General features: G+C 33.4%; 1 protein-coding gene across 2 annotated transcripts; it reads left to right on the top strand.

The window, feature by feature from the left end:
* Nucleotides 1-8781: 8781 nt before the first annotated feature.
* On the top strand, nucleotides 8782-13739 carry LOC139090009 (uncharacterized). 2 transcript variants are annotated; one of them, XM_070639677.1, is made up of 3 exons: nucleotides 8782-8883; nucleotides 10059-10252; nucleotides 10516-13739. In XM_070639677.1, the coding sequence occupies exon 3, from the start codon at nucleotides 11623-11625 to the stop codon at nucleotides 13408-13410; it is 1788 nt and encodes a 595-aa protein (XP_070495778.1). In that variant the 5' UTR covers nucleotides 8782-8883; nucleotides 10059-10252; nucleotides 10516-11622; the 3' UTR covers nucleotides 13411-13739. The 2 variants fall into 2 exon arrangements, with proteins under 2 accessions (XP_070495778.1, XP_070495777.1); XM_070639676.1 differs by lacking the exon at nucleotides 8782-8883 and adding an exon at nucleotides 9356-9903.
* The last annotated feature ends 653 nt before the right edge of the window (nucleotides 13740-14392 follow it).

Genomic DNA, 14392 nt, shown 5'->3' with positions numbered 1-14392 from the left:
TTTCAATCAAAATTTCAAAAATTCAAAATTCACAAAAAATCCATTTAAATATTCATCAAATCACCACCCTAGCCACACAAAAAATCAAATGAATGAAGAAATTAAAATTTCTCGTGTCCGAAAAAAACGAAAACTACAAAACAAAAATGCAATGCAACGTTCGTGCACATAAAATGTTTATTTTAGTTAAAATTAATTTGCAATATTCAGGAATGAACAAAAATCTTTTTAAAAATAAAAAAATGAAAGGAAATTTTTCTCATTTGGATTAAGTAAAAGTAAAAGTTGATAAGAAATTGCTTTAAGAAATGAAACCGAAATAAGAAATGGAAAGAAATTTTTCAAAGAAAAGTTATTATTAGACGAAATTTTTTGAGATGAAAGAAACCTGTCTGTCAAGTAAAGCAAAAAAAAGGATCAAAAAATGAAGATAAAGAGGAATTTGAAAAAAATTCTTGGAAGGTAAATAAAAATAACAAAATGGGAGAGAAAGGAAGATGAGAAGAATAGAAAAAAAGAAGAGATTAATTAAAAAAGATACTTTTTTGCCCTCAATTTTCTTCTTATTGTGTTCTACTTGCATCCACACATACAGTCACTCATGAATGTCCAGCAGAGAATTCATTATTAATTATTTTATGGACGAAAATGAGAGCAAAGATGTCTCATAAAGTTATGTAAGTTATGGACTTACTTTCTTTAAAAAAAATCATGAATTTTATGGACATTTTTAAAGTTGAAATATCCGAGGATGAATTTAATCAGCATGATTTATGGGAAATGATTAAAAATTTTATTTCAAAATTTTAGCAATAATTTAGAGTTAAAAAAAATTATTATTATTTTATCCCCCCTCGAAATATATATTTTTCATATTTTAATGGTCAAAAAAATTAAATGCAAACATTAACAAAAAAATTGATAATAAATTATGGAGGCAAATAAGCAAAAAATTATAAAACTTTTGGCTGATCTCATATTTTCATATATTTTTGTGCTGCTTTAATGCTTTTCCACATTATCGGTTGATGTTGATAGGAATTGAAATTAATTCAATGGCTTTAATTTTTTTAATGAATATATATTTTGGATTGGGGATGAGATGAGGGTTTTTGGGATGCTGAACTATTCAGTTTTGTTGGATTTAAGAGTTACTGGAGTTGAGGACTGTATGAGAAATACTGAGTACATTGATTGTATAGGCTCTACAGCATATTAGATTCTAGTTTAGGATTTTTGATACTTTATCGAAGTTCTAAGACTCGAGTATTGAGAATCGAGGAAATTTGAGTAACTTGAGTATTAAATACCAATCAATCCCTGATTCTCACTCACAAAATTGCCAGTCAATTCTCAATATTGTTCAATCTTCAAAGGAATTGTTCAATTTTCCCAAAAATTCTCAATTCCTCATCAAAACTCCAATTCAGTTTCTCAATAAATTAGTTCAAGTTTGACTGAAAAATTGTTAAAACGCTAATTTATACAGAACCTAGTCTCTCCACTTACAATGAAAAACCGAAGATTTAAAAATTTTCCCAGAATCTTAATCATCATCACCAAATTAATTCTGTTTACTAAAAGAATGGAAATGATGTGGATAGACAAAATTAATTCAGATTATTCTAGAGTTGTGAAGATGACCAAAATGAAATGAGTTGCTGAATTAATTCTGGTATTTCTTAGAATAATTTGGTGATTTTTGTTTGATGATGTAAGGTTTTGGTGATGACGATCGGGAGTTTTGTTGTTTTGGAGATGGAATGTTATGAGAATTGTGGTTTGGTAGACTGTGGATTTTGATTCTGAACTTAAAATGTAACATCAAGTTTTAAAATTCCAATATTCTTGGTAAATCCAACAAAATCTGAATCAAGTTCATAAAAATTTAAAAATCATCCAAAATTCCAATTTCAAAACATTTTCCCCAGTCATCCTCATATGGATATTCCAAGAATCTCTAATTAATGAACAATAGAATCATCCTCAAACCTTACAAAACTCTAGAACAAAAAAATAATCCAAAAAGAAATGAAGTCATAAAAAAATTTGCAAGAAGTCAACAATAATAAGAAGAAAAGTTGTGAATGACATAATAACAACAATTGCTTGCAAAATAAGAACAAAAAGAAGCAAATCTTTCATTAAAAATTCCAGCAAAAATCTCTTTCAATTCTCATTCAACAAAACCTAAAGTCAGGAAGATAAAGGAACAGAAAGATACTCAATAATCACTAAGAACTATCAGAATTATTATCTAACATTATTTTCTCTATAAACAATCACAAGACATAAGGAAAGGCACAAAATAAATAAAAAATAAAAAATTCCAAGAATTGAATGCCTTAAAACTTCATTTTTTGACTCTTTTTATGCTTTCGGTATGGACACGACTTTTTTGTTTTCTGTGAGAATAAAAAAAAATCTTTATAAAATACAGTAAAGGATCGATCGGCATCATGCTGATCCATCCATATCTCAAAAATGACACTTTTTTTATTAGAATTCTAAGAAGTTATGTGATACAAAACAATATGTGGACAAAATTTTAGGAAGATAAAGAAGAAAGAAAAAGAAAATAAATAAAAAACTAAACTATAGAAATAATAGTAATAGTAAGAAATATAAAAGAATGAATTCTTGTTAGTTTATTTCATTTCACTTGATGATAAAGGAACGACACAAAAAAGTTTATTTTTTCGTCAATAAATTTTTTTTTTATAATTTTTTTAAGTTGATTGAACAAAAAGAAAAAGTTTTACAGATTTTTGATCGTTACGAATGGAGAAGAATTATGTTTTTTTTTCGTGTACGGAATAGCAAATGAAATTATTCAATGGAAATTAGAAACTTTTCTAGGAGGAGATGAAAAAGAAATTCAGTGAAAATTTTTCCTTAAGGAAATCTCGCAAAGAATGGCCTTAAATTGTTTTTCGTTCGTGATTTTTTAAATTTTGAAAATTTTGTTGATTTTTGGCTTCTTTTGGATCGTTCTTCGTTTGGAATTTACGGTGCAGTATGCATTTTCTATCGTGCAGTTTTGTTTCTATGTATTGAGGCGGAAGTACATGCTGTGATGAATAGGGATGTCAGTATAAAGAATTCATAGTATTTGATAGGTGAATGATGTAGATTTTTTGGATTTATATGAAAAATTTCAGGAATTTCAGCTAAATTTTGATAGGAATTCATTTTGTAAATTGTAATAAATCGGTTTGATTATGGTCTGGCTTGATACTTACGGTTTTCGAGACCGAAACCAAGACTTCTCAGTCACGTTCTCGAGATTTCATTAAGACAAAGACTTCGAGGAATTCCCTAGAATATCGGTCACGTTTCTGGTCTCGGTCTCAAAAATATATCGAGACTGAGACTTCTGATAACGCGACTTAAAACTAGAGCTCTTAGTCGACTCTATAGAGTTAAAGAGACATTTTCATTCAAAAACCTAATCGACTTCAAGCTTTGCAGTTAAAACTAGCATTTTTAATGCCCAGGACAGTGTAGTCTGTGTCACGACCAGTTTCAATCTTGGCTTAACACCAAGCTGTGCCGTGGCACTAAACAGTTTGAACAATACTAGCATAGTTATTAAGGAAATCAATGCAACCCCAACCCATAACTTTCACAACAATCTTCAAAATTTTAAGAAATTCAAACTTCAAAATTTACAGCAATTTTCCTTAAAAATTACAGCTTTTCACACCCATTACCATTAATTTCAAAACAAAATAAATTACCACAGCTTCTGTGTTGCTGCGAGAGAAGCAAAAAGCATCATCAAAGTACTTAAAGATGACCTCTTTGACTCTAAAGAATTAATGATCAGCTACTTCTTAAAACTGCAATTTTTCTCTCAACAAACTCTGTAATTTTTCCACAAATAACGTGAGAATCGTTGAAAAACTTACACTTACTATCTGCCAATTGATTCCGTTTTTATCGTGTAAACAGTGAAAATATTCCTTATTTTTTATTAAAATCCGTTATGAATGAGATTATGGGGAATTATCAAGCCTCATCTCCGTCTACAAAATCATATTTACTGCAACTTTGTAATACGAAATTATACAGTACATCATAGACCAATTTTATTTATCTACCTACTAATCTCAAGTTCCATCAAGCATTTCAAGCCTTAATTTTATATCTCATTCCCTTCAAAATTATTATTACATTCTGATGAATAATCAAATTGAGATATTATCTAAATGAGATCTTCCCCGAAGCGGCCAAAAAGAAAAGCGAGTTAGCACATTATTTTAATATTAAGTACTTTGTAGTTAGCACTAACTAAAGATTATGTTGATTCTCATCTCTGCTGCTGATTTTTTAGAGATGAAAATTGTGTGCGAAAATACATAAAAAATAAAATTTTCGTTATCAGTCAAGTTGAAATACATTATTTTTGCAAGCGGCACTAATTGCTTATGTGCAGGTGTAGCTCTGATAATAATTAATATTGTTTGGCGAGCAATGCTTAAGTAAACAACAATGGAATGGATTTGATGAAATTTGATTATGAAAGTCAAGGGTTTTTGGAGCATTACATGTGATGTTAGGAAATGTTTTTGTCGGTGGATTTGGAATTTTTTATGGTGTTTTGATAGGTGAGGAAGAGTTTGTGGAGTTGAAGAGGTTTTAGGAGTTTCTGAGCAGGGAAGAAAAGAGAAATTTTAGGTTCAAAGCTGAAATTTTCAATCTTTTTGAGATTTGTTCAGTCAAATAAACTGAAAATTATGCAAAACTAGAATTTATACCTAACATACAATGAGCAGTCTCACCTAAATGATCGCGATTCTGAGTATAATCAATCAATTTTTTAAGCATGGTCATGAACACGCACTTTTTATGTACCAGTAGATTTGTATGGAAGTTTGAACTGTGGTATGATTCGATGAACAATTGCTAAGATTAGCTTGATAGTCATATCTGATTAGTACTCGATCGGCACAAGTTCAACATCACAGGTAGATGAATACCTCATGCCATCCAAGTGCCAATCTTTATGGCAGTCAACATGAACATTGCCACTTGGACGCCAAACGAGGGATTTTGTCGTTTATTGAATTGTTATCATCATGACGACAGGGCAGCTGAACACTTTGGACAAATCAAGTGACAGTCACTTGAATTTAATTGTTGATTGTTGCAAAGCCATTTGATTTTGTGTATCAATACTCACAGAATCTCCAAAAATGCCCTAAAATCTTCCATGAATATTTGCCAAACCCTCTAAAAATATGACCACACCATCACTTAAAAGAACATCTTCCAGACGATTTGATCATCAAAAATTCTAACTGTAAGAGCAAGCAAGGCAAGCAAAAAAAGATCATAAAAATCCAAAAGCGAAAAATCTCCATCATTAATAATTTTCACTATCACAAAATACACAATTTATTTCTTCCTCTTAACAGACTCAACTCTTTTTTTTTATGGAGCAAAAAACTGTAAAGAAGAAGACGCAAAAAGAGAAAAAGAAGAAAGTTTTTTTTTGTTTGCGGGTGTAGAAAATACTTCTGCTGAAAAAAAGTTTTCAATCCACTTGAAATTCTTAAAGTTTTTCAAATCGACGCTAAAAAAAAATAAAGTTGAGAAATTTCTAAGAAAAAAATATGAAAAACTATGTGAAAAAAGTTGTGTTTTAAATTTCATATAAATTTCACAGACAGAAGAAGAAAGAAGCCATAAATATCACATTTTATGTACACTTTAAAATTTATTTGTGATTTTTTTAGCAGTAAAAAGAGAAAAAAATATTCTTTACGTAACGGAATCGAGAAAAAAAATGTTTTTTTTGGAAAATTTATGAATTTTATCAAAAGCATGAAATTTCACGAAGAGATTCTGTTTTTGAAGTATAAAAATCTTTGAGTTTCTTTATTTGATGTGGAGTTGATTTGGGAATAAGGGGTGATTTGTTGGTGATATTAAGCGATCTAACGATGAGGGACCCCTTAATGAGAGGACCCTCCTGAATGAGAGGACCCTCCTGAATGAGAGGACCCTCCTGAATGAGAAGAATCTCATGAATGGGAGACCCCTTGCTCCCCTCTTGACATAGCGGCTTTTCTTAGACAGAGATTATCCATTTAACTAAAATTGCGAACAATCTAGGTTCAAAACTAAGAATCCATGTGGAATCCATTTGATCTTCCACTACAATTTTACATAAATCTGTTGCTTCTCAATGTTATCAAAAACAACCATTTCATGCCGACCTCCCACAAATATCCAATTCCAACAGCCATCACTCATAAATAAACCCCCTTAAAAGAAGATTTGAAGATGATGTTCAATCCATGGTAGCATAAAAATCCACACACAGCTGCTGGTCTCACATGTAGACCTTTCACATATATACATAAGATGATGTGGGGAGGAAGTAAGAAGCGTGCAGAGTAAGCCAGATAGAAATAAAGATAGACATATACACGAAGTCATACATACAGCATGAGAGAGAGTGATGGGTAACGATAAGAGTCGTGATTCACTCTACATACATTTTTGTTTTCTGTGTCGTTCTTGTTGTTGCCATTCGTTTCTACATTCTTATGTATTATATATATTTTGCGACATGTGCCGGATATGTTGTTTGGCTTGTCGCTCTTTGGACGAAAGCAGCAATTTTTCTCGCCTGTCAGAGTGACATCAAAAAGATTATATTTTTTTTCCTTCGTCTTTTTCGGATTGAGCATGGATTAAATCTCATCTGATTCTATCAATATAACATCTTAAAGTCATAGTCGAGATTTGTTTCTTCCCCTCTTAGGCATCCACATCATGGATGAGAGTGAGTGAAGAACAAGTAAATCACATTGACGATTGAGGTTCAATCAATAATAACGACTGACTGAATTGATTGACTTTGATGTTTTCAAGAGGCCTCAATGTCCACTTTAGTTGAGGATTGAAACAAGTCATGAAGACGATGATGATTGAGATTATAATTGTAATGTTTTTTGTGAGCCATGCTTGTCTTTCTGGATTAGATATCTCTCTTTTTGTGATGGAAATAAGTTTTAAGATGTGTTGTCGAAAAGGTTGAGATGGACTGGAGCCTGAGGGGAGGAATTTGGTCTAAACTTTAAAGAGTTTGGATATTTTGAACTTAATTGGATTTAAGGAAGGGATATTTTTGTGTCTGACTAGAAGTTTTCGAGGTTAGACTTGGGATAATGGCTCTATTTACGTCTACATGCTAGAGTAGCATTGGCAGTTGCCCAAAGCATATGCCAATAGGGTTTTCAAGCACAAACCCTGAAACTGCCTATGATAGACTAGCATTATAGATTGTGGACTTCATTTCTGGCTCTAGGATTCGAACCTAGGACCACAGGGAAGATCAGATACTAAAGTCGTAGATAACTGCCACAATGTTCCAACTCTGCTCATTTTTGGAAACTCATGCAAACTCACAATGACTCTATCTCATGTTGATCACAAAGTATCACTTTCAACTGACTCAAAACCCAATAAAATATCAATTTTAATCACAATTCCTATCAATTTCAAATAAAATGAAACATGAAACCAGAATTTGCGATCTCGTGAAGCTCTAACGCAGCCGTAATAATCAAATTTATTAGAATAATTCCATCAAAAAAATCCTCCAATATATTTTATCATTCTTTCATTCTCAGATATTCTCAGTATAAAAAAAATAATAAAAATAATGAAAATAAAATAAAAATTATAAATTCACAAATGATTATGAAAATAAAAACCAAAAAATGTTATTTAATTTATTTTTGTGCCATCTTTTTTATGAAAAAAAAAAAATACAAAACAAAAATTATATTATAAAAGAAAAATACACACACAAAGAAGAGAAAAAAAAAATTCAATTTTAAAATTAAAAAAATGCAGCAAAAAAAAAAATTCATTATTGAATAAAAAAAAAATTCGCAAAAAATTATAAATTCGTTGTGTTTTTTATTATTATAAATTCAGCTCATTTCTCATTTCGAATTAAAATGATTTTTTTTTGTGTAGTTTCAGTTCTTTTTTTCAGAGGTCCGTGAAAAATATTATAATGCAATAATATTTTTATTTTTTTGCACAATGGTGCATAATTTTTTCGAAAAAACACAGTTTATTGTATGCACAGTGGCGATGCATATTTTTTCAGGTAAATTATTATAATTTTCAGCTTCCACCACCACTGGATGTTGTGCATTAAGCGACTCTTTTTTTATTGCTGATTATTAGAGGATGGCGTGGGATTGAATTTGGAGTGTCTGGGTGTCATTGTGAATTATTTGTTAGAACTGCTTTGTGATCATTGCATTGTGATGCTAAAGGTGACATTTTTGGCGACCATATTTGGGTTTTTGGATGCTTAATAAGGCACAATGTTGCTCAAATTGACTTAAAGTCAACTTAAAGTTTGGAGTTAGAGCTCTTATTAACAGATTTAAGGTAGAGTGTCTGCTATGGTGATTATCAAGGCCATGTCTACTCAAAGGCAAGATATTTGCATTACTTTAAGTATACAAAGGCATATAAGATAACGAAGTATAGACAAAACCTAATGTTTTGCATTACCCTAAGCATAAATAGGCCTAGAATGTGCCCAACTAAAGACAAAAGCTCCCACGATACAGCCAGAAACATTTGTGATTATTTTCATACCCTTACCACTGAGGTGTACTATGGGTTAGGTGACTTAGTGAAGCTCCCATTAATAAAATCGATAAGCCTGATTTGTAGATGGCAAAAGAGTACAACGGTGGCCAAAGAACTATTGAAGAGAGGCTGTTGATAGTGACAGTGAAGCATTTGGTACTGGAACTTAATTAGCAAAAGGAATCCAGCCATAGAGCCAGTTTTAGTCGCCAATTGAAAGAAGCCATGGATCACAGCTGATCTGCGATTTAAGTAAGTAAGTACAATTGAGCATTCAAAGAGTTCTCAAACTCTATGCCCATAGCTTATTGCTATTTAATCATCATAAGTATTCTAATTCCACCAACCTCACCAAATGCGTCTCATCTACAATCCTCATTAAAATAATTACCCCGTACCTCATTTCCAATTTTTGCCTCGTCTCTCCGATTTTTTTTCGTTCATTTTCTCACCAATAACCTCATGAATTTTTAGGCGAACTGCTGTATGCAAAAAAATATTTTTTGCCGCTTCGCTTTTATGCAGTTTTGCCGCTGTGCATTTTTATATACACAAAACACAAAAAAAGAAGAGTAAAGTAAACACACATGTATGCATGTATTCATGGTATAAAGCCAGCTCTTCTTATTTTTCATTCTACTATCTGCTGTATGTTTTGATCTCCATCTCACCGCTATTGCCACAACAGTATAATCCGCTCATCACTAAATCCGCAAGCGGGAATTTTTTTTTTGTTCACCATCAGAAATATCATCATCATCACTGTGGATAGGAATAGTTGCTGACTAAATCGACCATTCTTTTATCTTTTTTTTCGCTATGGCTTAATAATTACGCGGCGGCAAGTTGATTCTGATTCTATTTATTTTTCCTTTGTGCACTCTTTTTTTTGTGTATGCATTAATCGTTGTGCTGAAAATTCTATCAATCAATTGCTACACGTACGGTCAGTTAGATAGGCCAATTGGTTACGACTGAAATATACTGTTGTGCATTTTTATATCCATCAATATAAAAAAAATGTGAAACAAAAATGCTCCTTTAATTTGATTAAGAATATTGTACATGCCGTCAGCTATGAAAATATTAAAATGAACAGCAACAGCAACAATAAAAAGTCTGTTTTTTTATGAGGAAGCATATTTTTATGGCTCTTTATTTCAATTTTTTTCACACTATCCACAAGCACATAACACAAAAAAAAAAAAAATGATGATTAAATTTATTGACGTGATGAATGCGAATGGATGTGTATGTACATACATTTAGCGAGTAAGTGAGTGGGAGAGAGATACAGCGAAATAAAAAGAATTATAATAAATGAAGTTTAGAGGCAGTTTTTTTTATACATTTTCGCGTGTGGTTCGCATATATAATTTAAAATATATAATTCGCAAAATGACAGTGCATCACTTCTATTCATTTAGACAAGTCATCACAAGTGGCAAGGCGGGAAGTGAGATGGAGCGCGTGAACATATACGAAAATTACAAAGAAAAATGAATGAGTTGTGGCTGCTGCTAGCGGTGGAATTGAGAAAGGCAATGTTGAGGGTCTTGTAAAGTTTTCGTTGGATGTCTGTTTTGGATGCTATATACCGTTAACTGAGGAATTCACATAGGTAATAATGAATATAAGCTTATCAAATGTTCCTTACTTCCTAGGCTTCTTGCACATTCATCTGCTACTTTCCCTAGGGAATATCTGACTCATGTCAAATTCTTAGCAATCTTTCTTCTAGTTCAGTTCAGTAACTCCATACCTCAAATTCAGGAATTTCCAAGTCTTGTACACTTATTACTAATCAATCATGATCCAGGAACTCTTTTAGACATTGTCTGAAGCTGATTCTATTGATGATTACCATTTTCAAATTTTTCACAGGACTGTCTCTATTAGCAGCGTAAATGCCCTGAGTTAAGGTTAGTCCATAAGTCACCGGCGTAGAAACAACCAAATGCCAGCTCAAGGCCCAAACTGGGCATTAAATTGCAATCAAATAGCTGTAACTTAGCTTTGTCCATTCGGAAGGCTATTATTACTCTCCAGATTTGATGAAATCCGGCCTCAGAACAGAGTCAAGTCGGTATGATGCCGGATCTGCTTAAAAATGAACTAGATCTGAGTGTCACTTCAGTGTCACAATATTTATAAACAGTTCCTTACAATTTAAACAACATTTGTGATAAGATAAATTGCGTTATTATTCGTAGATTTTCAACTTATGTTTCACTTCCATTGCAATACAGCACTTGATTTTAAAATGTATTATACTCGCTTATCAGTGGAATTTCCGACTTCTGTGGCTAAAAATACTTAATTTATTCAAAATATCACAGATTCCTCAAAAGTCATGAATATTCACTGTACATACTGATTTATTCAAGATTCTCTAGAATCTCATGTTAACTACATTTACGAGCACTGCCAACTAGTATACTTTATTCATGAAAAAAAAAAATATTATAATGTACAGTACACACATGACAAAACACTTTTCAAGCTGTTTTTAGCTGATGCACAGCTTGACTTGCATTCCTGATATGAAGAAGTGAGAAATAAGAAGGAAAAGAAAAACTATTCAGCTTCACACCATCAATGACCGTATGTGATATGTGTAAGAGATGTTGATATTATAGTGAGAGGTGTCTTGTGTGACTGGTAGCAAGCAGGCAGGCAACATTCATTGAATATCATCAGAGATGGAAACTGTTATTATTAATAAATAAGCATTGCACATTATGTCGACATTATTTTTTTATGTCCATTCATGCACTGGCTACTGTCACTTGCTGTCCACCTACACACACAATTTCTGGTGTAGCTTGAAAAAATTGGAATATGAATGAATAAAAAAAATTGTAAAATAATAAATTTTATTATGATAATTTCTGTTTTAAAAACCTCAAAAGCTCCAGATAACAACAACAGAGATTAAAGTTTCGAATCTCAGTTCAACTTGTTCAAACGTGTTTTGACTTGTTCGGCAAAATGGTAGAAACAACAACAAATCTCAACAACGAGGAAAGTAACCTAAAACTTTCGGAAAAACAACCTGAATCTCAACAACAAGATTCAGCACCCGTGACAACTCTCATCACCGAGGATATAAACAACGAAAAGCAACATGACATTGAGATGGAAAATCTCAAAACAAAACAGACAACAATGGATCAATTCGTCCAACCATTAAGGGCAGAAAAACGTCGCAGCCAACTTGAAATCTTCAGTGCGCCAGCCAAAAAGATATCTAGTGCTAGCAAAAAGAAAGATGACAACAAAAAACAATTTGACTTCTCAAATGCCAGGACGAATCTGTACGATGACAGATTTTTCAACTTCAGCGGAGATAACAGCAAAGCACCAGAACAACCAAAACAACGTGAAATATCATCATCATCGAAAGACAACAACCTAACATCACAGCAGAAACCAAAACCACCACCGATCCATATAACTAGTGGTGGAGGACAGGAGATCAGAAGGTTGATGACCCAGATCAACAACCAACCCAGGAGTTTTATGATCAACGTCAAAAAGGATAAACTCAAAACAAAAGTTGTATCAACGGAGAGTTGGGACGACTACGACAGATTCATCAAACTCCTCAGAGAAAAACAACACCACTTTCACACCTATGCAAACCAGGAACCACAGATGAAATTCGTGCTCTACGGACTTCCAATGATGGAGATCGTAGACTTGGAAAAGGAGTTGAAAACGGAAAACATATCACCAGTTAAAATTGTCAAAATGACAATGAAACAAAGGAGACACGAAAACGACGACGACCAGAACTACCTTCTGTATTTTAATAAAGTACAGGAAGGTAACATTTTGGAAAACCTTCGAAAGGTTAACTGTGTCTACGGCTTCAAAGTAAAATGGGCTAAATACAACAACAGGCGTAACGGACCTTCTTTCTGTTCGAAATGTTTGCAGTTTGGTCATGGACAACGTGGTTGTAACAAACCACTAATCTGTTTCAGATGCTCTGAACAGCATGATTCAAAAACCTGTCCTTACATTTCGATTGAAACCAACAAGGTCCCAATCGAAAAACTAAAGTGTCACTTCTGCGGCGAGAAACATACAGCAATCTCACAAGAATGCAACATCAGGAAACAAATAATCGAGAAGTGGAAAGCTAAATCAACGAATGACAACAACCGAAATCAAAACAGACCATCAGGTGAACAACAAAGGATTCCACGAAATCCTGCTGGACAAAGGAATGCTCCACCAACATCAAAAGCAGGTGAACGATCAGGCGGATCTGATCAATTTACATCACAAAGACCAGCTAGGAGTATCCCAGAACCGGTACCAACAACATCTAGAAAACCAGCTTCTGAAACCTCCGCACCAGTCACCATAAAATCGCAAAATAATCATCCACAACAGAAACCCTCAAATCAGGGAAATCAAAACAAAACACGAAGAAACAGGAGAAGGGGAAGGAATGGAAATAACAACAGGTCAAAGCCAAAGACCAATAACAATCATCAACAGAACTCAACGCAGGTTGTAGAAATTATGGACCTAGACTTCAATTCACTAACCTTGGAAACAAACAAGGTCGATCCTGAACCTTCATCCAGTGGTAATACAAAGGAACAAATTTCACCAGCCCAAGGCACAATCGATGAATGCATGTTCTTCATCAACTCATTCATCGAAATCATCACCAAAAAGCCAGAGTACCTAAAAGAGGAACAGGTACAACAAGCCATCGGCCAAAAAGTTGCCAAAATCTACATGAGTCAACATGGATTGTAGTCACCAAAGAATCAACGTAATTTACTGGAATGCTAACAGCCTTGCAGATAAGATGTTAGCATTTCTCGACTACCTCAGCATGCAAAACGTTGATGTTGCGTGCATATCGGAAACATTCCTAAAACCAAACTCCAAAGTAGACTCGCATCCTGACTACGTAATTCATCGATTTGATCGCATTGATAGACCAAAAGGCGGTGTTGCGATCATTGTCAAAAGAAATCTAAAACATCAGCTTCAACCAAGTTACAACACAAAGCTAATAGAATGCATCGGAATAAAAGTCTTCATCAACGAATCAATAAGCTGCCACATCCTCTCCGTCTATCTTCCAGGAGGAAGCAAAGGAAGGAAATAGACGATCATCTAAGAGATGACATCAACAAAATAACAAACATCAGAGGAAACTACTACATCTGCGGAGACTTCAATGCAAAACATCGAGAGTGGAATTGCAACGTAGCAAACAAAGCTGGGACAATACTACAGGATATGTCCGGGGAGTTCATGATCTACTACCCCGATTCACCAACGTATTATCCAGAAGATCCGACGAAATCTGTATCAACAATCGACCTGATGCTCTCAAATTCCAGTCTGAACACTACAGAACTAAAATGCACAGAGGCAATGAGTGACCATTGCGCTGTGTATTTTCAAATCAGGACATCCAAAGTTGACAGAACAGACAACACAGTTTACAGATATGACTACAGAAATGCCAACTGGAAAAAATTCAAATCGTATATAACTCGTCGCATCGAAGACAGCACTCTGGAAAACCCATGCAACACAGTAGAGGAGATAGAACATCATATCAAAGTATTCTCAGAACTCATCATGGATTCCAGAAACAAAACTGTGAAGAAGAAAAAGATCAACTTTGAATCGACAAAGCTCACACCAGAAATCAAAGACTTAATCAGGACGAAAAGAAGTCTTCGACGAAGATGGCAACGTAGCAGAGATAATCAAATCAAAA

The sequence above is a fragment of the Chironomus tepperi genome, unplaced genomic scaffold, assembly GCF_022539635.2.
Source record: "Chironomus tepperi strain 1889 unplaced genomic scaffold, CSIRO-AGI_Ctep_v1 contig_196, whole genome shotgun sequence".
Lineage (NCBI taxonomy): Eukaryota > Metazoa > Arthropoda > Insecta > Diptera > Chironomidae > Chironomus > Chironomus tepperi.
The sequence above is the reverse complement of the archived record's forward strand: the minus strand, read 5'-3'. Positions and strand labels throughout refer to the sequence as shown.